General features: G+C 45.3%; 1 protein-coding gene across 5 annotated transcripts in view; it reads left to right on the forward strand.

Annotated features, from left to right (window-relative positions):
- The window catches only part of LOC106563887 (nipped-B-like protein), a 48,165-nt gene that overhangs the window by 17,980 nt on the left and 8,548 nt on the right, over positions 1-21,637 (forward strand). For 3 of the 5 annotated variants that reach the window (XM_014129821.2, XM_014129844.2, XM_014129839.2), the window contains exons 3-30: positions 4,746-4,911; positions 5,067-5,167; positions 6,309-6,420; positions 6,561-6,715; positions 7,586-7,720; positions 8,121-8,266; positions 8,454-8,544; positions 8,971-9,495; positions 9,647-10,969; positions 11,331-11,510; positions 11,663-11,854; positions 12,278-12,349; positions 12,445-12,534; positions 12,752-12,852; positions 12,949-13,035; positions 13,150-13,381; positions 13,683-13,834; positions 13,937-14,017; positions 14,633-14,733; positions 14,913-15,045; positions 15,153-15,235; positions 15,588-15,720; positions 16,672-16,815; positions 16,923-17,009; positions 17,106-17,329; positions 17,548-17,650; positions 17,769-17,867; positions 21,236-21,382. In XM_014129821.2, the coding sequence (XP_013985296.1) occupies positions 4,746-4,911; positions 5,067-5,167; positions 6,309-6,420; positions 6,561-6,715; positions 7,586-7,720; positions 8,121-8,266; positions 8,454-8,544; positions 8,971-9,495; positions 9,647-10,969; positions 11,331-11,510; positions 11,663-11,854; positions 12,278-12,349; positions 12,445-12,534; positions 12,752-12,852; positions 12,949-13,035; positions 13,150-13,381; positions 13,683-13,834; positions 13,937-14,017; positions 14,633-14,733; positions 14,913-15,045; positions 15,153-15,235; positions 15,588-15,720; positions 16,672-16,815; positions 16,923-17,009; positions 17,106-17,329; positions 17,548-17,650; positions 17,769-17,867; positions 21,236-21,382 (5,195 nt within the window). The remainder of the gene's footprint in view (positions 1-4,745; positions 4,912-5,066; positions 5,168-6,308; positions 6,421-6,560; positions 6,716-7,585; positions 7,721-8,120; positions 8,267-8,453; positions 8,545-8,970; positions 9,496-9,646; positions 10,970-11,330; positions 11,511-11,662; positions 11,855-12,277; positions 12,350-12,444; positions 12,535-12,751; positions 12,853-12,948; positions 13,036-13,149; positions 13,382-13,682; positions 13,835-13,936; positions 14,018-14,632; positions 14,734-14,912; positions 15,046-15,152; positions 15,236-15,587; positions 15,721-16,671; positions 16,816-16,922; positions 17,010-17,105; positions 17,330-17,547; positions 17,651-17,768; positions 17,868-21,235; positions 21,383-21,637) is intronic. The other 2 variants (XM_014129829.2, XM_014129851.2) reach the window with 2 other exon arrangements.

The raw sequence follows: 21,637 nt of genomic DNA on the forward strand, positions 1-21,637 counted from the left end.
CCCATTTCTCCTGACAGAGCTGGTGTAACTGAGTCAGGTTTGTAGGCCTCCTTGCTCGCACACACTTCAGTTCTGCCCACAAATATTCTATAGGATTGAGGTCAGGTCTTTGTGATGGCCACTCCAATACCTTGACTTTGTTGTCCTTAAGCCATTTTGCCACAACTTTGGAAGTATGCTTGGGGTCATTGTCCATTTGGAAGACCCATTTGCGACCAAGCTTTAACTTCCTGACAGACGTCTTGAGATGATGTTTCAATATATCCACATAAATTTCCTTCCTCATGATGCCATCTATTTTGTGAAGTGCACCAGGCCCTCCTGCATCAAAGCAGCCCCACAACATGATGCTGCCACCCCGCCGTGCTTCACGGTTGGGTTGGTGTTCTTCGGCTTGCAAGCATCCCCCCCTTTTCCACCTAACATAACGATGGTCATTATGGCCAAACATTTCTATTTTTGTTTCATCAGACCAGAGGACATTTCTCCAAAAAGTACGATCTTTGTCCCCATGTGCAGTTGCAAACCGTAGTCTGGCTTTTTTTATGGCGGTTTTGGAGCAGTGGCTTCTTCCTTGCTGAGTGGCCTTTCAGGTTATGTCGATATAGGACTCGTTTTACTGTGGATATAGATATTTTGTACCGGTTTCCTCAAGCATCTTCACAAGGTCCTTTGCTGCTGTTGTGGGATTGATTTTCACTTTTCGCACCAAAGTACATTCATCTCTAGGAGACAGAACAGGTCTCCTTCCAGAGCGGTATGACGGCTGCGTGTTCCCATGGTGTTTATACTTGCGTACTATTGTTTGTACAGATGAACGTGGTACCTTCAGGCGTTTGGAAAATGCTCCCAAGGATGAACCAGGCTTGTGGAGGTCTACAATTTTTTTTTCTGAGGTCTTGGCTGATTTTCTTTTAATTTTCCCATGATGTCAAGCAGAGAGGCACTGAGGTTGAAAGTAGGCCTTGAAATACATCCACAGGTACACCTCCAATTGACGCAAATTATTTAAATTAGCCTATCAAAAGCTTCTAAAGTCATGACATCATTTTCTGGAATTTCCCAAGCTGTTTAAAGGCACAGTCAACTTAGTGTATGTACTTCTGACCCACTGGAATTGTGATACAGTGAATTATAAGTGAAATAATCTGTCTGTAAACAATTGTTGGAAATATTACTTGTGTCATGCACAAAGTAGATGTCCTAAACGACTTGCCAAACTATAGTTTGTTAACAAGACATTTGTGGAGTGGTTGAAAAATGAGTTTTAATGACTTCAACCTAAGTGTATGTAAACTTCCGACTTCAACTGTATCTTCAGCCATTTCCTGGGACCTCTTTTGGCTCGTGAGTGCTACTTTCAGAACTATTGGCTAAAAAGTATACAAATGTGCCAGAGAATCTCTTTAAGTGTTTACTTTCCAAGCTCACCAGCAATGGGGCATCAATCAAAAATTACTAGCATAGGCCTACTGGTCTTTTGTTATGTCAAAATTGCTTGACATTTGTTATTTGCTTATGAAGATTACATTTGTAATTTGTTAAAAGTAATTATTAAATAACCAAAATGTGTTGTAGACCAACTTATGAAAATGGATGTCTGGTAGCCTCAATAAATAGAAAAAGATTTTTAGTTGAACAAGTCATTGCATGTATAGATTTTTTTTATTTTACTTGATTTGAAAAAACGTGTGACTTGACTTGACTCGCTCTTAGAATGCACGACTTGGACTTGATTTGAGATTCGACCTGTTCTACTTGGGACTCGACTTGAGACTTTGGACCCTTTTACAGCTTGAATAGATTTTGTACCATATGTTTTGATTCTTACCAAATATGTTGTCTTCTCACACTATTCAAACCCCACAATTAATAAACAGCTTATGAAGCTCTCTTAGCCTATAGATCACATATTGCAAACAAACAATCTTGACCTAAAAACTTCTGTGCTTCCTTGACAATCACTAATCAAAAACAACAAATGTTTTTCTCTGCGAACCTGCTTATCTTCTCTCTTTTGTGGCACCAATATGAGGGGTTATGGCAGGGGAAACAGTGTTTCAGTAGTCTAGTGTGTGGTGTGGAAATGATGACAAGCAGACCTGGGTAGCTTTGTGTTCACATTGCCCTGAAATGGAACCCTAAAACTATGGATGGTTTTATGCAGTAATGTGTAGTATTGGTTTTATCCCTAACTTAATACTTTGCATTTAGGTTGAACAATGTATTTAAAAAAAAAATAATAATTTGGAAGCAGGCTTTTCAGTATAGGCTTCCTTATTCAGTGAAACCAATATTGTGGAGTAGCTGGGATGTTGTTGAACCATGCCAGGGACCAATCTTAACTTATTTTCTTTTTCGTCAGGCCAGTTGGCCAAAAATGTACTGTCCCAAACAGAATTTCTACTGACCCAGACATGGTGTAGTTTTTTTAATGCATTGGGGTCATGCAGGGCATATAGCAGTGTTTCCCAAACTCCCTGTGGCTCAGTTGGTAGAGCATGGTGTTCGCAACGCCAGCATGGTGTGTGCAACGCCAGGGTTGTGGGTTCGATTCCCACGGGGGGCCAGTACAAAAAAAAATAACATTTCATTTTCATTTCATGCATACATTCACTACTGTAAGTCGCTCAGGATAAGAGCGTCTGCTAAATGACTACAATGTAAATGTAAAAATGGTCCTCTGGACACCAAGGTGTGGACATTTCGTTTTTTTGCCCTAGCAATACACAGCTGATTCAAATAATCAACAAATGATCAAACTTTGATTTATTTGAGTCAGCTGTGAAGTGCTCGGGCAAAAACCAAAACGTGCACCCCTTGGGGTCCCCAGGGCCGACTTTGGGAAACACTGGCCTATAGGTTGGCATGCTTCTCTCTATATTCAACTATTAAAGATATTCTCCAGTACTTTGGCGACTAAGACATTATTGAACATCCACTTTGGGTTGGATGTTTTAATATGTAGTTCATACATACATAATCCATGAGCAGAATTACTGTTTTACCTCAAATAGCGAAATCCCTAGTTTAAAATCAACTGTTTCCCTACATTTCCCCCCATGGGGCGGCAGGTAGCCTAGTGGTTAGAGCGTTGGGCCAGTAACCGAGAGGTTGCTGGGTCGAATCCCCGAGCTGACAAGGTACAAATCTGTCATTCTGCCCCTGAACAAGGCAGTTAACCCACTGTTCCCTGGTAGCACGTCATTGTAAATAATAATTTGTTCTTAATAATTTGTTCTTGCCTAGTTAAATAAAGGTTACAAAAATAATTACAAATGTGGGCCAGCCCCCTAGCAATTCGAGTTCCAGCCAAAGCAGAGAGTTTAATTTTGTAAATCCCTTTCCTTAAAATAAGAGCTCAGCGAGTTTGCATGTGCTGTGTGGTGGTGCTTGAATTAATGCATTTTACATTTATATTTTAGTCATTTAGCAGACGCTCTTATCCAGAGCGACTTTCAGTAGTGAATGCATACATTTCATACATTTTTCCTCCGTACTGGTCCCCCGTGGGAATCGAACCCACAACCCCGGCGTTGCAAACGCCATGCTCTACCAACTGAGCAACACGGGACCGTCATATTGCTCAAATACAAATAGCTTGAGTATTCTGCCTGTGGTCTTCATTGGTTTTCAATGGTAGGCTGTGACAGAGAAAGTAAATGTTGAAATGGAACTAAAAAATGCGCAGAAAGTTAATGGCCAGGTCGGGCCCGTGACTGACGAGATCCACTGGCCATCGTTACTGTTGAACCCTGCATGCACATTTTTCCCATCTCAGCCTTTGTTGGTTACAGCGAGCAGAGACGACCATGATCACAAATCATAGTTAACTAGTTTTAATGTTGTTCTGCCATTGCTGCACATACACCGCAGGTGTCGTTAAAGGGTGTCGTAAAACCACATCAACAGAGAACTATAGGTGTTTTATCACCATTGGCCTCATCCCGTAGCACGCGCTCCAGCAGGTATATTTCACTGGTCACCCCCAAAGCCAATTCCTCTTTGGCTGCCTTTCCTTCCAGTTCTCTGCTGCCAATGACTGGAACGAACTGCAAAAATCACTGAAGCTGGAGACTCATATCTCCCTCACTAACTTTAAGCACCTGCTGTCAGAGCAGCTCACAGATCACTGCACCTGTACATAGCCCATCTGTAAATAGCCCATCCAACTACCTCATCCCCATACTGTTATTTATTTTGCTCTTTTGCACCCCAGCATCTCTACTTGCACACTCATCTTCAGCATATCTATCACTCCCGTGTTTATTGCTTTATTGTAATTATTTTGCCACTATGGCCTATTTCTTGCCTTACCTCCCTTATCTTATCTCATTTGCACTCACTGTATATAGACTTTTTCTATTGTATTATTGACTGTATGTTTGTTTATTCCATGTGTAAGTCTGTGTTGTTGTTTGTGTTGCACTGCTTTGCTTTATCTTGGCCAGGTCGCAGTTGTAAATGAGAACTTGTTCTCAACTAGCATTCCTGGTTAAATGACGGTGAAATATTTTTTTTAAATCTTGACATCCCTTGGCAGTTTCCTTCCTACCCGGCAGCTCAGTTAGGAAGGAAGGTGGGATATTTATTTTCTGGATGGTATAATATACTATCCACAGCTTGATTATTCACTTGGCCGTGCTCAAAGGGATATTCAGTGTCTTTTCATTATGGCGGATGTCTTCTCACTCACCCAACCTCCCACTCACTCAGGCTAACCTGTCTCCTCTTTGTCTTTGCAGTGTTAAACCAGCTACCCCTGCCATCCCCTCTCCCTGCCACCACCACTAAGAGTCTGCTGTACAATGGGAGGATCGCGGAGGAGGTCAACTGTCTGCTGGCCTGCCGGGATGAGAACCTGGTGTCCCAGCTGGCTCACAGCCTCAACCAGGTTTCCACCGAGCACATGTGAGTACCTCCCCACCCCTGCACATTTCTACGCTAGTTTTCAAAACACCTGAGTAGAGAACGTTATGAGCCACAGTTGCCATAGTTGATTCATGTATAAAGTGTGTGATTTATTCTGATGTGCTGACTGTAACCTTTCTGCCCCCCCATTGCAGAGAGCTGAAGGACAACTTGGGCAGTGATGACCCGGAGGGTGACGTGCCTGTGCTGCTGCAGACAGTGCTCTCTAGGAACCCCAACATCTTCAGGGAGAAAAGTAAGTCAGTCTGGCATGGGGTTCAGGGTGGTACGGAGAGTGTGTCTTGGACACTGCTCTGGAGCACATTGTATGGCCTAACACAGCCCGGACTGTGCCCCTTCTTCTTAGGACCTTGATTTGTTGACCTGAGTAACACTTCCTGGGTCAAATGTGTTTTCTGGGTCAAAACAGATTTTTGAGGCATTGCAAGGCAAGCTTTGTTGTCTTGGGTGATTTTTAGAGTTCGCGCTGTACTTGTAGCTTGGAAAGAGCTTGTGGTACTTATTGCCTTGAGTATAGTTGATAAAACATTGAATTGCTCTGTGATCTATGGACAGATCAAGAAGCGATTTCAGTCAGTGACAAACTGGTGACCAAACTGCTGTCTAGTTGCTGGTGCTATAGGGGGAAAGTGGTGTCTGCACAGACTGTTGAGGCTGGTGCCAGTAGGGACCCCTGTACTGTGTAGTGCTGAGATTGGGATACAGCGCAAGACTTGGAACCTCATCATGTCTGAGACAGTTTGTCATCCATAGTAGACATGCAAATGAGTTTGCTAACCTCTTCCCTAGCTGCTGTTGCATTCATTATCCGGATAATTGAAATAGCTTATCACTGTCCCTGTAGTGCTCTGTTTTTCCAAGCAGTTATTTGTGTGTTAATGTTTGGTTAAGGACCTTGATTAGGCAAGCTAAGTGTTATGATGATGACACAGACTTGTATCCTGTGTCATCTCTGCTGGCTAAGTGACCCTGACCGTGTGCATGTCCTCCAGTGAAATGTCTCCCAAACCTCTGGCCTGACGCTGTGCTGCTGTATTCAACAGTGAATCGTGCAATGCGTTTATTGGACTTTGTTGTACACTCTGTGAAAACTGTTCTCTTACTATAAATCTCCTGCACTCCCCAGACCTCTTAAATACTAGTGTTCTGTAAAGAATTGCATTTTGTCAAACCACCAGATAACTGAGTGAGGATCAGAAAGTGATCTCATGCAGTCTCGCTCCTGAAGTAGCTTAACAGTTCTTTGAGTGAGGTCTTCTATCTCCCACTGACATAAACAGGACCCCTCTGTCTTGGACTGGAGGTGTCCTCCGTACTGGTGCTATGCACTGGCCTTCTCTACTCCTCTTTAATCACTTCTTCTTTTCATCTCAAAGATATAATGCAGCAGCCAATAATGCCGCAGTACAAGATGTCCCAGAATTCCATGCATGGGAGTCCGGCGTCGACAAACTACCAGCAATCCACTATCTCACACAGCCCTTCTAGGTATAACAATACATTTCTCATTCAATTTGGTGTAATGGTACAGTGGGTGCTCTGATAGTTCATTCAAGACTTCTGTCAGCTTTTGAGAGTTGCAAATTCCTTTGGAATTGACATGTTCTTCTCATCCTCTTCCTCTACAGTCGCTTTGCATCTCCACAGATGGGGTCAGGCGCTAGGTTCACGCCCCAGCAGAACAGCCCTGTGCCTAGCCCTTACGCCCCCCAAAGCCCTGCAAGTTACATGCAGCAGTACCCTCATCCCCCCAGCTATTCTCAGCACCAACAGATCCAGCAAGGTGAGACTGCACCTCTGCTTTTGTATAGGAAAATGATGCATGAAACCTACAAACTGATTTTCGGATAACTGTACTGTACCTAACTTTTATGTACAGTACCAGTCAAACGTTTGGACACACCTACTCATTCAAGGGGTTTTCTTTATTTTTACTATTTTCTACATTGTAGAATAATAGTGAAGACATCTCAACTATGAAATAACACATATGGAATCATGTAGTAACCAAAAAAGTGGGAAACAAATCAAAATATATTTCTTATTTGAGATTCTTCAAAGTAGCCACCCTTTGCCTTGATGACAGCTTTGCACACTCTTGGCATTTTCTCAACCAGCTTTTTAAATTTTATTTAACAAGGCAAGTTAGTTAAGATCAAATTCTTATTTACAATGACGCCCTACACTGGCCAAACCCTAACCCGGACGACGCTGGGCCAATTTTGCGCCGCCCTATGGGACTTGTTTTACACTTTTTTGCTCACTACATGATTCCATATGTGTTATTTCATAGTTTTGATGTCTTCACTATTATTCTACAATGTAGGAAATAGTCAAAATAAAGGAAAACCCTTGAATGAGTAGGTGTGTCCAAACTTTTGACTGGTATTGTATGTCAGGATGTTGATTCTGTGTTGAACCAACACACTTAAACCAACAGACCAAATTGTATTTGTCACATGCTTCATAAACAACAATGAAATGTTTACTTACAGGTTCTTTTCCAACAATGCAGAGTTAAAGATTAAAGTAGAAATAGTGAAATGAGAAGTAGATACACAGTGCATAATGAATAACAATAACGAGTCAAAATAACAGGGATTTATACCCATGGTTTACCCTGGTGTGTTGTGTTGATGTTCTGTGGTCGTAGAGCTGCATGGTTCCCCTGTCGTTCCGGCTGCACCCTCTTATTCAGGAAGCCCCAAGAGGCCTGTGCAGCCCTGCCTAGAGGTGCAGACCCAGCCCCAGGCCTCCCCCCACCAGAACCCCTCCACCCCAACCTTAGGTACGGGAGTCACCTGGGGACATCATGTCAAACATCCGCTATCCTGCCCCATCACCTCCAAGCTGTGACCCATCGGCTCATGTGTCTGTGCCTTATTATTTGCAGCACAGCATATCCATGCTCTGTCAACACAAACTCTGTGTGTAACAATACAGGATGCAGTGTTGGTTTGCAATGCACACTTGCTGCAAGATTCCTGTACGTTGGCATAATAGTTCACGATTTCTTTCTTTTGTTTTATTGTTTTATGTCTTGTTTATTTGCATTCATTCCACCTTTTAAACAAGATTTACAGGGTGAACCAGTGGTTGAGTATGGGTTTTGGCTTAGCTGGAAGGCAATTCAACTATTGATTGATTGTATCTGAGATTTATTTGGGTGTCTGTCTGTGTCTGTTCAGTTGCCAGTCCCGTGGTTCCTGCTAGCATGCGGAACATCCACGACAACAAGGTCTCCGGGCAAATTTCAAGCAACTCAGCCAATCACAATGCCAGACATGGCTCGAACGAAGACTACATGAACATAGTCCACAGACTAGGGAATGAGGTAAACACAAGAAATGATTCATACCAAAATGAAACTCTATCTAGCAAAGAGACTATATTTTTGACATGAAAGTTTCCTCGCGTGGATCCTCATTGCTTGTACACTGCCTGAATGTATTTGTTGTATCCACCATTGCTGCTTTAATGATCTATAATATAGATTCTTATGTGATATGTTTTTTCCCTAGGAGAGTGATCCTTCCATGAGAAATGCCTCCTTCCCGCTCCGATCGCCCCAGTCTGTTTCTTCCCCTGTGGGTAGTGAAGGGACCCCAAAAGGTATTATGCATGATCATGCTGTGGGCTGGAAATCACGAGTCAACCTCCTTATTCTATGCTAAGCAGTGTTTCCCCTATATCCATTTAGCAGCGGCGGCCCACCACTTCAAATAATGATTCCAAAAAAGTAGTATTATTTTGTTATCGTTTTTGGGATGGTAAAACGTTTTCTGTGTAAACTTAAATCAGATATCTAAATATGTAGAAAAGATCATGGAGCTATATATATTTAAATAAGATCCTATTTCAGAACTAATAATCACTCAAGTAAATCTACAGAGGGAGAATGTAAAATAAAAAAAAATGTCATGGGGCCCCCATAGATTTTTTATAACGTTTGAGCTCCCCCCCAAGCTGACTTTGCCACCGCTGCTGAAAACAATCCTTGTTAAATAAAAAATAAACTCACCTTTTTGGTTTTGGCAGGGTCACGACCTGGCCTCATTCTGCAATCCCCTCCACCTTACGCTCCCCCCCGTGACGCCGCTCCCGACCTCCTCCTGGACTCTCCTGACCACAAGAAGAAGCAGAAGAAGCTAACTAAAGAGGAGAAAGAGCAGTTGGAAAAAGCTGCCATGTACGACATTGTTAGCTCTCCCTCTAAAGACTCTACCAAGCTGACGCTCAAACTGTCCCGGGTGAAGTCCTCTGAGTTGGACCAATCTGGAGAGCTCCTATCTGGGGTAGAGGACCAGGACACTGACCTGGCCTACAACAGCCTGCAGTTCTCCCGGACGCAGCAGGACCCTGCCCACAGGTTAGCCCCGGGCCAGGGGGAGCAGTCAGGCTACCAGCAGGTCCCTGTGCTCCAGAACACCAAACAGGCTATAGGGGTGATAAGCGGAGCTGTGTACGACGATGCTGAGATGGATGCTCTTGCTGAGATCGAGAGGATAGAACGAGAGACGCTCATAGAAAGGGAGCGCTGCTCCAAAGAGGTTCAGGATAAAGGTGAGTGTGCACATCTTGCTTCATGTAGTTTTACACTTACTGATTTATCACATACTGGCAATATCTTTCACCTAATAATGAGTGATGGGAGAAATAACTTGATAGTTGTGGGTGTCTGTCAATTTCCTTACCCATGGTTTCCTTATTGTAGACAAGCCACTGAAGAAGCGGAAGCAGGACTCGTATCCCCAAGAGCCTGGCGCTGGAGGTACAGCGGGGGCAACTCAGCCTGGTGTGGGAGGGGGCAATGCTGGCAGCAAGTTGGCACCCCAGGAGGCTAGTGCAGCCAGTAATGGTGCCAGCCGGCCAGCCCTAATGGTCAGCATCGACCTGCAGCAAGCAGGCAGAGCTGACGGGCAGCCAGAGGTGAACATGGGCACCCCCACCCCAGCCGTGGAGGCCCGGCGCTGGCCCGAGGAACGCCTGGGTCCAGAGGACGGCTCCGACTCTACCGGAGTCCTGCGGCTAAAGTCCAAGACGGATGGAGAGCGACTACAGACTGCAGACGGCCGGCCAGAGGTCATCAAGCAGCGCGCCGACACCCCCAAGAAGCTGGGCCCCGATGGCCGGCCGGAGACCCCTAAACACAAGCACGAAAACAGAAGAGACTCGTCCAAACACAGACACGACGGAAAACCTGACAATGGCAAGGCCCGACCTGACAGCAGGACGCCTGACACGCCACGACAACGGCACGAGGGCCGCTCAGACTCTGGTCACAGGGAAGACAGGTCCCGGGACAACGACCCATCCCGCATCCGCAGGCCAGAGACCCCCAGCAAGTCCAGCAGGGGGGAACACGACTCCAAACATGGACGGGACAGAGACAGGGAGCGGGCGGATAAAGACAGGGAGAGGAAACACAGGACAGAGGCAGGGGAACCACGGGACCGTCGGTCTCCAGAGCAACGCTCCAGGCCAGAGAGCCCGCGGGTTAAGCAGGAGGGCCGAGGGGGGGTGGACCCCAGTGGGCGCCAGAGGACTGACCGGCCATGCCCCAACCTCAAACCCCCTAATAAAGAGGAGAGGAGGAGCGGGGAGGAGAGGAGGAGCGGGGAGGAGAGGAGGAGTGGGGACGGCAGCAGGAACCGACAGGACTCCAAGCAGCAACCGCAGCCTGCTGAAAGCAAACAGGAGTTCCCTGCCTACCTGCTAGGGGGGGTAAAGTCTGGAGGCTTTAAGAACTTTGTGATTCCCAAGATGAAGCGGGATAAGGATGGGCATGTGTTGGCAGCTGAGATGAGGAAGCATGGGTCTGGTCTGGGGCCTGTAATGGAGGGCTGGAGCGAGCCCCGGGTCAAGCTGGAGCGACTGGGGCTGGTAGAGGAGATGAAGACAGGAGCCAAACCTGTTGTGGTGCTGCAGAAACTCAGCATCGACGAGGTGCAGAAAATCATCAGGGAAAGGGAGGACAGGAACGCACGCGGCTCCAAGTCCTCCAAGAGCAGACACTGTCATGAAAAGTCTGGGAAAGGTAAGAGACATCCTGCTGTCTGCATGACTGACTGGGCCAGCTTATTGTGTGGGTGAAGTTAAGGTTTAACTATGGTAACCTGTTTTGACATCATGTGTTTTTGACTTAATTTGAGAACTTTGAGAGTTTTAATTACTTTGCACATTGATCCACTAGCGGCACAGAATCACGTACTGTATTTCAGCCCCCTTGAATGGATAATGATTTATTTTGGGGTTGATTTGATTTGGTCATGAGGCCTTGCTAATGATCCTGTATACAAGACACTACTGGTTTTAATTGTGGCGCGTAATGTGTCGTTGTTAGTGTATTTAGCCCTTTCATACAAGGGCTAATACATGACTGGGTGACCTCTCCTTAGGAGGTCTTGATGAATCAGTGTTGAAAGAACTGCCTCCTCATCTCATTGCTGAGATAGAGTCCACCATGCCACTGTGTGAGAGAGTGAAGATGAACAAACGCAAGCGCAGCACCGTCAACGAGAAGCCCAAGTACGCCGAAGTCGACTCCGACGACTCAGACGACGACTCTGTGACGGAGTGTGAGTGTTACACACATTACAGTCCCCCCCACAGCCATATCCAAAACTGTGTCCATTCCAATCCCAGTAGTGCAGGCTAATGGTTGATAACAAACCCCTGATGATTAAAGCAACATCCTGTAACTTGTTGCTCCTTCTTTCTCTCCCTGCAGCTGCACGGAAGCGTCACAAGAAGGAGCGAGAAAAGACGTGGGAGCCTGATGAGCGGGAGAGGAGAGGCTCAGGAGAGCACCGGAGGAGTAGTTGGGGCTCCCAGGAGCGGCGCAAGGGATCCGGCAGGCGCTACCGAGAACGCAGCCCAGAGGAATCGGATGAGGAATCCCCACCACCCAGTATGAGTGACCGTAAGTCTGGCACTGTCTTCGACTGACCATCCAGCATGGGCGTCAATGGTTATCTTTTCCACTGTCTGAAGAGTTTAAAACCAGCAGGCTATACCTGGGCATTAGCTGCAGGGTAGAAATGCAGAGGATGAGATGTAAGATCGTCATTTGATCACCCTTTTGTTGCTGAGCTTCACTGAAAACCACCACGAACACACTGTTATATTAACAGTATTGCACTTTTCACACAGCCTACTTTTGGCCAGCTAATAGTCTAACCGCCGATCAAGCAACATTATGGACTAAACATTCAAATCCTGTTGCTGCATGATTATTTTGCTTAGACTATATAGTTCGAATTAAGATCTTAAATCTGTAGTAATATTTCACTAGGTAAGTGTTGCTGTCCAATGTATTTTTCGAACATGTATCTATCCTGTCCAGTTGCCAGAAAGATGAAGAAGAAGGAGAAACAGAAGAAGAGGAAGGCATACGAGCCCAAGCTGACACCAGAAGGTAATTTCGTCCTAACTTCAGCAGTGTCTTTGTTGTATGACTTTTGTCCCATTAACGCAGGTTACTCACTTTCTTTCTCTGTGTTTACTCAACAGAATTGATGGACTCCTCCACGTTCAAGAGGTTCTCAGCCAGTGTGGACAACATTCTGGAGAGCTTGGAGGACATTGACTTCAATGCCATGGGTATGCATTATTCATGATCTAATTTTACAGGTGTTTTTTTTTTAATCCTCAGCGGTTTGAGTCAGCGTTTATAATACCTTCTACCAAGGATGGGAAAGATAACCTTGTGATTGTTGGAATTATTTTCAAATGTAATTCGATTTCAGCCGTAGTAATGTTCAGTGACAAATGACGGTGGCAGGACTGCTTCCTCTAACTGCAGAACTCTTGTCAACAGATGATGATGAGATCCCACAGGAGCTTTTGCTGGGGAAACACCAGCTCAGTGAGCTGGGCAGTGAATCTGCTAAGATCAAGGCCATGGGCATCACCTTCAGGGTAAGAAGAGGGAACACGATGCAGGGTGATGTTTTTGGCAATCCTAAATTGGAGAAGGTATTCTGTTATATATTTTCTCATCCGTCTCATCGATAGCTTCCATCTGATAAGTTGGTGAAGGTCCTGAACATCCTGGAGAAGAACATTCAGGACGGTTCCAAGCTCTCCACACTGATGAACCATGTAAGTTGTCCCCTCATATGGTTTCCCGGACACAGATTATGTCTCCTGGCTTAAAAAGCATGTTCCAAGGAGAAGTTCCACTTGTCTGAACGTCTTCTCTCTCTGTCCCAACAGGACGCAGACGCAGAAGACGAGGAGCGGCTGTGGCGTGACCTCATCATGGAGCGCGTGACCAAGTCAGCTGACGCCTGTCTGACGGCCCTCAACATCATGACGTCGTCCCGCATGCCCAAGGCGGTGTACATCGAGGACGTGATTGAGAGGGTGCTGCAGTACACCAAGTTTCACCTGCAGAACACTCTCTACCCTCAGTATGACCCTGTCTACAGAGTGAACCCTCATGGAGGTCAGCACCCTCAACCCACCTTACAATCAAAAGCAATTGGAGCAAAGCCGTAGCATAATGTGGCGAGAACAGGCCATATAAATGTCCAGTCACAGTCTTGATACACTCTGTTCAAGACCAGAGGACCCATAACATTTGAAAGACGGTTCATGTAAAGAATAAACATAGTGTGTATATTCAAGGCAGTGTGGTCCGTCTCTGAACTACCGGGCCACTGTTATGCATATTCCTGCCATGACTGACTGTGGAGAGGGTCTTTGCTCAGTTTTTCTCATTGTCTCTCCTCCCGTCTCCCACCCAGGTGGCTATCTGAGCTCCAGGGCTAAGAGGGCTAAAAGCTCCACACACAAGCAGAGGGTGATCATCATGCTCTACAACAAGGTGTGTGACATCGTCAGCAACATCTCTGAGCTCCTGGAGATCCAGCTGTTGACGGACACCACCATCCTACAGGTGAGACTCGGCTCCTAGTGCTATCCCTGGGGGTCATGCCCTCTGACCTTTTCTGACCCCTGCTCACCTTGTGACCCATCTCTCCCTTTCTCCTTACCTGAGGTCTCCTCCATGGGCATCACTCCATTCTTTGTGGAGAGTGTCAGTGAGCTACAGCTGTGTGCCATCAAACTAGTGACTGCGGTAAGAATCCAAAACATGGTTCCCATTGAGTTGTCACATGCGCCGAATACAACAGGTGTAGACCTTACAGTGAAATGCTTCGCCCTTCGCCAACAATGTAGTTTTACGAAAATCCCTAAAAAAGTAAGAGATAAGAATAACAAATAAATAATAATAGCGGGGCTATATACAGGGGGGTACCGGTACAGAGTCAATATAAATAAAGTTCCCTTTATTGTGCATCCATACAGCCCTTGTATAGCAGTGCCAGGGTTGCTCTTGATGTGGTGCTTCAAACCAGGGTTCCCATGGAGTCTGGATTTGTTCTAGAATATATTTCCTTTCATTGTGTATGTATTATGTATAGCAATGTCAGGGTAACTCTTTCATTTATTTGTATTTATTAGGATCCCCATTAGCGGCTGCCAAGGCAGCAGCTACTCTTCCTGGGGTCCAAACAGGATTAGAACAATTACATCAAATAAAACAATTCATCATACAAAACATGATTACTCTATTATTACAAATGTACAATATTACAATGTGTGTGTATAGTGTGTGTGTGTGTATAGTGTGTGTGTGTGTATAGTGTGTGTGAGACTCCGATGATGAGCCTTTTCTCCTGATCTCCCTTAGGTGTTCTCTCGCTATGAGAAGCACAGGCAGCTCATCCTGGAAGAGATCTTCACCTCTCTGGCCAGACTACCCACCAGCAAACGCAGCCTCAGGAACTTCAGGTAACTGCACCTGTAGAGAACATGTGCCACGAGAGACCAAGCCATGTCATAGTTCTCAAGAAACAGTTTGAAATTTAGGACGTTGGCCTTATTTTTCAAATGCGTTTCTGGTTCTTTTCATCGTGTTTATCTGCTGAAATGAATTGTCCGTGTTTCTTTGTCTATGTGTGCGTCCCTAGGCTGAACAGCAGTGATAAGGATGGGGAGCCCATGTACATCCAGATGGTCACAGCTCTGGTGCTTCAGCTCATCCAGTGTGTGGTGCACCTCCCCAACAACAGGGACAGTCACGACGATGAGTACAACAAGAAGGTACGTTAGAGATGCCATGTACTACCTGGGCTAGTGATGATTCGACAGAATTCTCGGCCAAAGACTTCTGTATTTAGTTTGTTCACAAGCGCTCTCTATTTTCCCAGGTGGATCAAGATGTCCTGATCACTAACTCTTATGAGACGGCCATGAGAGCAGCTCAGAACTTCCTGTCCGTTTTCCTAAAGAAGTAAGTTGATCTCTCATTCTCAAAATCAAACTACATCCTAACTGTTATGAGAAGACGGTATGGCCTCCCGAGTGGCGCAGCGGTCTAAGGCACTGCATCACGGTGCTAGTGGCTGTACAGTGTTTCCTCCGTCACGTTGGTGCGGCTGGCTTCCGGGTTAATCGAGTAGTGTGTCAAGAAGCTTGGCGGGGTCGTGTTTCGTAGGACGCGTGGCTCTCGACCTTTGCCGAGTCTGTACGGGAGTTGCAGCGATATCACGAAATTGGGGAGAAAAAGGGCTAAATGTTTTTGTAAGATATCTGTTATGATACTGTAAGCTCTTCGATCAAACTTCCCTCTGTCTGTGTTTCAGGTGTGGCAGTAAGCAGGGAGAGGAGGACTACCGGCCGTTGTTTGAGAACTTTGTCCAGGACCTGCTGTCTACGGTGAACAAACCAGAGTGGCCAGCTTCAGAGCTTCTCCTCAGTCTGCTGGGACGTCTACTGGTGAGTCCATCCGTCATAGAAACTAAGATTCAGCTAAATCAATTAGTTATTGGCTGGCAGTAGAGATAAAAGCACAAAGGACTCCTCTGGTGTAGGGATGGGGACGTTTATCCAGATATCCGAACATACATTACTATTGGATTACTTGTGTGAGTAATCCTAAAAATAAGAAAATAATATAGGACTATTTTAACAATGAAAAGTCTTTGTCGAAATGTTAAATTCTCTGTGACGTTATTCCATACAAGGATATATAGTACCATGACGTTTGACATTTTTTATTTAATAAAACAAACTTTTAACTGTATTTTTTTATTTTTATGCCGTGCGCTCCACAAAATAAACATAGCGGTAGCCTACACACGTTTCCCGCGTGTAGCTGCTTGTTTTTGTCGGCCATTCAAAGCAGCAAAGGTTCCATGTGTAGCAAGTGAAGGGAGAGATCTCTAAGCATTCCAACATTTTATAAAAAAATGACGGAATAAAATGTTTGGTAAATGAGAAGGCGTGGGCTACAACCGACAGGTAGGCTGTTGTTTAATCTGAATGGAGTTGTTGTTATTTGTTGACTCGGATGGGGGAGCGCAGCATATTATAGCCTCAAAGCTAGCTATCTACATCTCTACATTGATTTGATGCAGTCTAGACATACACTGTCAGATAGATGAACTATGGCAACCGTTACAAGTTTGTCTAGCGTGAGATGGCGTTGCAACTTTACTAGTCTCTCTCTCCGTCTCGCACACCAGTCACTCCCCAGTCCGCTGCTGTAGCAGAAGCTCAGGTTAAAAACATAACACATTTAAAAACACATGTATTTCGACTATCCGGATATCCCCCAAAAATAGTTACGTTATTTAAAATGCCCATCCCTACACTGGTGAGTTCTTTGCTGTTGTGGGAAAAAAAGAACAGCCTGAACGACACTCTTCTCCCGATCCACTGTTCCAGGTGCACCAGTTCAGTAATAAGCAGACGGAGATGGCTCTGAGGGTGGCATCGCTTGACTACCTGGGCACGGTCGCTGCCCGCCTGCGGAAAGACGCAGTCACCAGCCAGATGGACCAGCGCACCATTGACCGCATCCTCAAAGAGGTAAACGTTCAGTCAAACACAGAACACTCTGAACACACACACATTTTAGGTTGACAATGACAATGCTCAACCTCATCCTCAATATTCTTGCTGTATTTCCAACCCAGACCCAAGGCAATGATGAGACCCAGCAGCTACAGAAAGCCCTGCTGGATTACATGGATGAGAACGCAGAGACGGATCCATCTCTAGTTGTGAGTGTGTTTAATGCACATACTGTAGTAATAACTGCTCGTTACTTACATATCAGATGAGAGGTGTAACTCTTAATTTCCGCTGCTGCTCCTCAGTTTGCCAGGAAGTTCTACATAGCTCAGTGGTTCAGAGACACTTTGACAGAGACAGAAAAAGCCATGAAGTCTCAGAACCAGCGAGGGGACGAGGACTCTTCTGAAGGCCAGCACCACGCCAAGGACATCGAGAGCACCGGCGAGATCATGCAGAGAGCTGAGGCCCGCAAGAAGTACCTCCGCAACATCATCAAGACCGCGCCCTCGCAGTTCAGCACATTGAGGTAGGACTCAACCCTCGCTGTCCCGCTCAGTAACCGGAAAGATTGCTGGGTCGCGTCCCTTTGCCGACTACGTGGAAAAACCTGTCGATGAGCACTTGCGCAAGGCTCTTAACCCTAATTTGTCCTGTAAGTCACTCTGGGTAAGAGTGTCTGCTAAATGACTCAAGTGTAAATGTGGCTCATCCTCAATGTTGGCCTGTCTCTCTTTTCCCCCACAGGATGAACTCTGACACTGTGGACTATGACGACTCCTGCCTGATTGTCAGATATTTGGCCTCTATGAGGCCGTTCGCGCAGAGCTTCGATATTTATTTAACACAGGTAAGAGGGTGATTTTGTTTCATTCCTGCGTGTTGTGAACCAGCGTATGGTAAACTTGGTGCTTTGTGTATGGTTTGTAAAGAATGGATCTCTGTTCCCTCTCTCTCCTCTCAAACAGATCCTGAGAGTGCTGGGGGAGAGTGCCATAGCTGTCAGAACTAAAGCCATGAAGTGTTTGTCTGAGGTGGTGGCTGTAGACCCCAGTATTCTAGCCAGGGTGAGTCTGCTCTACCCAACACGAAAACTGATCCACCTGCAGTGCCTTGCAAAAGTATTCATCCCCCTTGGCGTTTTTCCTATTTTGTTGCATTACAACCTGTAATTCAAATGGATTTATATTTGGATTTCATGTAATGGACATACACAAAATAGTCCAAATTGTTGAAGTGAAATGAAAAAAATAACTTGTTTCAAATAATTCTGAAAAAATTAAAAATGGAAAAGTGGTGTGTGCATATGTATTCGCCCCCTTTGCTATGAAGCCCCTAAATAAGATCTGATGCAACCAATTACCTTCAGAAGTCACAGAATGAATTAAATAAAGTCCACCTGTGTGCAATCTAAGTGTCACACGTTCCGTCACATTATCTCAGTGTATATATACACTTGTTCTGAATGGCCTCAGAGTCTGCAACACCACTAAGCAAGGGGTGGCACCATGAAGACCAAGAAGCTCTCCAAACAGGTCATGGACAAAGTTGTGGAGAAGTACAGATCAGGGTTAGGTTCTAAAAAAATATCAGAGACTTTGTTGTTATCCCACAGAGCACCATTAAATCCATTATTTAAAAAATGTAAAGAATATGGCACCACAACAAACCTGCCAAGAGAGAGCCGCCCACCAAAACTCAAGGACCAGGCAAGGAGGGCATTAATCAGAGAGGCAACAAAGAGTCCAAAGATAACCCTGAAGGAGCTGCAAAGCTCCACAGTGGAGATTGGAGTATCTGTCCATAGGACCACTTTAAGCTGTAAGCTCCACAGAGCTGGGCTTTACAGAAGAGTGGTCAGAAAAAAAGCAATTTCTTAAAGAAAAAAATAAGAAAACATGTTTGGTGTTCGCCAAAAGGCATGTGGGAGACTCCCCAAACATATGGAAGAAGGGGTACTCTGGTCAGATGACACTAAAATTGAGCTTTTTGGCCATCAAGGAAAACGCTTTGTCACAGTAAAGCATGGTGGTGGCAGCATCATGCTAAGGGGATGTTTTTCATCGGCAGGGACTGGGAAACTGGTCAGAATTGAAGGAATGATGGATGGTGCTAAATACAGGGAAATTCTTAAGGGAAATGTGTTCCAGTCTTCAAGAGATTTGAGACTGGGACGGAGGTTCACCTTCCAGCAGGACAATGACCCTAAGCATACTGCTAAAGCAACACTCGAATGTTTTAAGGGGAAACATTTTAATGTATTGGAATGGCCTAGTCAAAGCCCAGACCTCAATCCAATTGAGATCTGTGGTATAACTTAAAGATTGCTGTACACCAGCGGAACCCATCCAACTTGAAGGAGCTGGAGCAGTTTTGCCTTGAAGAATGGGCAAAAATCCCAGTGGCTATTTGTGCCAAGCTTATAGAGACATACCCCATGAGACTTGCAGCAGTAATTGCTGCAAAAGGTGGCTCTACAAAGTATTGACTTTGGGAGGGTGAATAGTTATGCATGCTCAAGTTTTCTGTTTTTTTTGTCATATTTCTTGTTTGTTTCACAAGAAAAAATATTTTGCATCTTCAAAGTCGTAGGCATGTTGTGTAAATCAAATGATACAAGCCCCCCCCCCAAAAAATCAATTTTAATTACGTTGTAAAGCAACAAAAGGAAAAATGTCAAGGTGGTGAATACTTTTGCGAGCCAGTGTGTGTGTGTGTGTGTGTGTGTGTGTGTGTGTGTGTGTGTGTGTTGATTTTGTACGTTTGCCCACTGACAAAGAAAGGATCAGTCTATAATTTTAATGGTAGGTTTATTTGAACAGTGAGAGACAGAATAACAACAAAAATATCCAGAAAAACACATGTCAGAAATGTTATAAATTGATTTGCATTTTAATGAGGGAAATAAGTATTTGACCCCCTCTCAATCAGAAAGATTTCTGGCTCCCAGGTGTCTTTTATACAGGTAACGAGCTGAGATTAGGAGCACACTCTTAAAGGGAGTGCTCCTAACCGCAGCTTGTTACCTGTAAAAATGACACCTGTCCACAGAAGCAATCAATCAATCAGATTCCAAACTCTCCACCATGGCCAAGACCAAAGAGCTCTCCAAGGATGTCAGGGACAAGATTGTAGACCTACACAAGGCTGGAATGGGCTACAAGACCATCGCCAAGCAGCTTGGTGAGAAGGTGACAACATTTGGTGCGATTATTCGCAAATGGAAGAAACACAAAAGATCTGTCAATATCCCTCGGCCTGGGGCTCCATGCAAGATCTCACCTCGTGGCGTTGCAATGATCATGAGAACGGTGAGGAATCAGCCCAGAACTACACGGGAGGATCTTGTCAATGATCTCAAGGCAGCTGGGACCATAGTCACCAAGAAAATAATTGGTAACACACTACGCCGTGAAGGACTGAAATCCTGCAGCGCCCGCAAGGTCCCCCTGCTCAAGAATACATATACATGCCCGTCTGAAGTTTGCCAATGAACATCTTAATGACTCAGAGGACAACTGGTGAGAGTGTTGTGGTCAGATGAGACCAAAATGGAGCTCTTTGACATCAACTCAACTCGCCGTGTTTGGAGGAGGAGGAATGCTGCCTATGACCCCAAGAACACCATCTCCACCGTCAAGCATGGAGGTGGAAACATTATGCTTTGGGGGTGTTTTTCTGCTAAGGGGAAAGGACAACTTCACCGCATCAAAGGGACGATGGACGGGGCCATTTTCCGACAAATCTTGGGTGAGAACCTCCTTCCCTCAGCCAGGGCATTGAAAATGGGTCGTGGATGGGTATTCCAGCATGACAATGACCCAAAACACACAGCCAAGGCAACAAAGGAGTGGCTCAAGAAGAAGCACATTAAGGTCCTGGAGTGGCCTAGCCAGTCGCCAGACCTTAATCCCATAGAAAAGCTGAAGGTTCGAGTTGCCAAACGTCAGCCTCGAAACCTTAATGACTTTGAGAAGATCTGCAAAGAGGAGTGGGACAAAATCGCTCCTGAGATGTGTGCAAACCTGGTGGCCAACTACAAGAAACGTCTGACCTCTGTGATTACCAACAAGGGTTTTGCCACCAAGTACTAAGTCATGTTTTGCAGAGGGGTCAAATACTTATTTCCCTCATTAAAATGCAAATCATTTTTGACATGCGTTTTTCTAGATTTTTTGTTGTTGTTCTGTCTCTCACTGTTCAAATAAACCTACTATTAAAATTATAGACTGATCATTTCTTTGTAAGTGGGCAAACGTACAAAATCGTCAGGGGATCAAATACTTTTTTCCCTGTGTGTGTGTGTGTGTGTGTGTGTGTGTGTGTGTGTGTGTGTGTGTGTGTGTGTGTGTGTGTGTGTGTGTGTGTATATATATATATGTATGTTTGTCTGTGCATAAGTGTCTCCTCAGTCCTCATCCTCTCCTCTCATCAGTTGGACATGCAGCGCGGGGTCCATGGTCGTCTGATGGACAACTCCACCAGTGTTCGCGAGGCTGCAGTGGAGCTGCTGGGACGCTTTGTGCTGAGCAGACCCCAGCTCACAGAGCAGTACTACGACATGCTGATCGAGAGAATACTGGTAACGAACACACACGCACCATAATACACACCTGAGCAAGCAGGTTATCACACATCTTTATGCACAGATACAGAGTCACAGCGTGACACCCTAAACACAGCTGTGAAGTGCAACTCTTTGAGCAATGCGCAAACAAGCTGTTAGAGAGGATAACATGGCTCAGAGCCCTTTCTAGGAGAATGAGAAAGTATCAGCTGAGACAGAGTAGTGAGAAATGGAACTGGGCCGATGACACTTCCCACCTCTAGCTGAGAG

Source organism: Salmo salar, chromosome ssa01, assembly GCF_905237065.1.
Source record: "Salmo salar chromosome ssa01, Ssal_v3.1, whole genome shotgun sequence".
Lineage (NCBI taxonomy): Eukaryota > Metazoa > Chordata > Actinopteri > Salmoniformes > Salmonidae > Salmo > Salmo salar.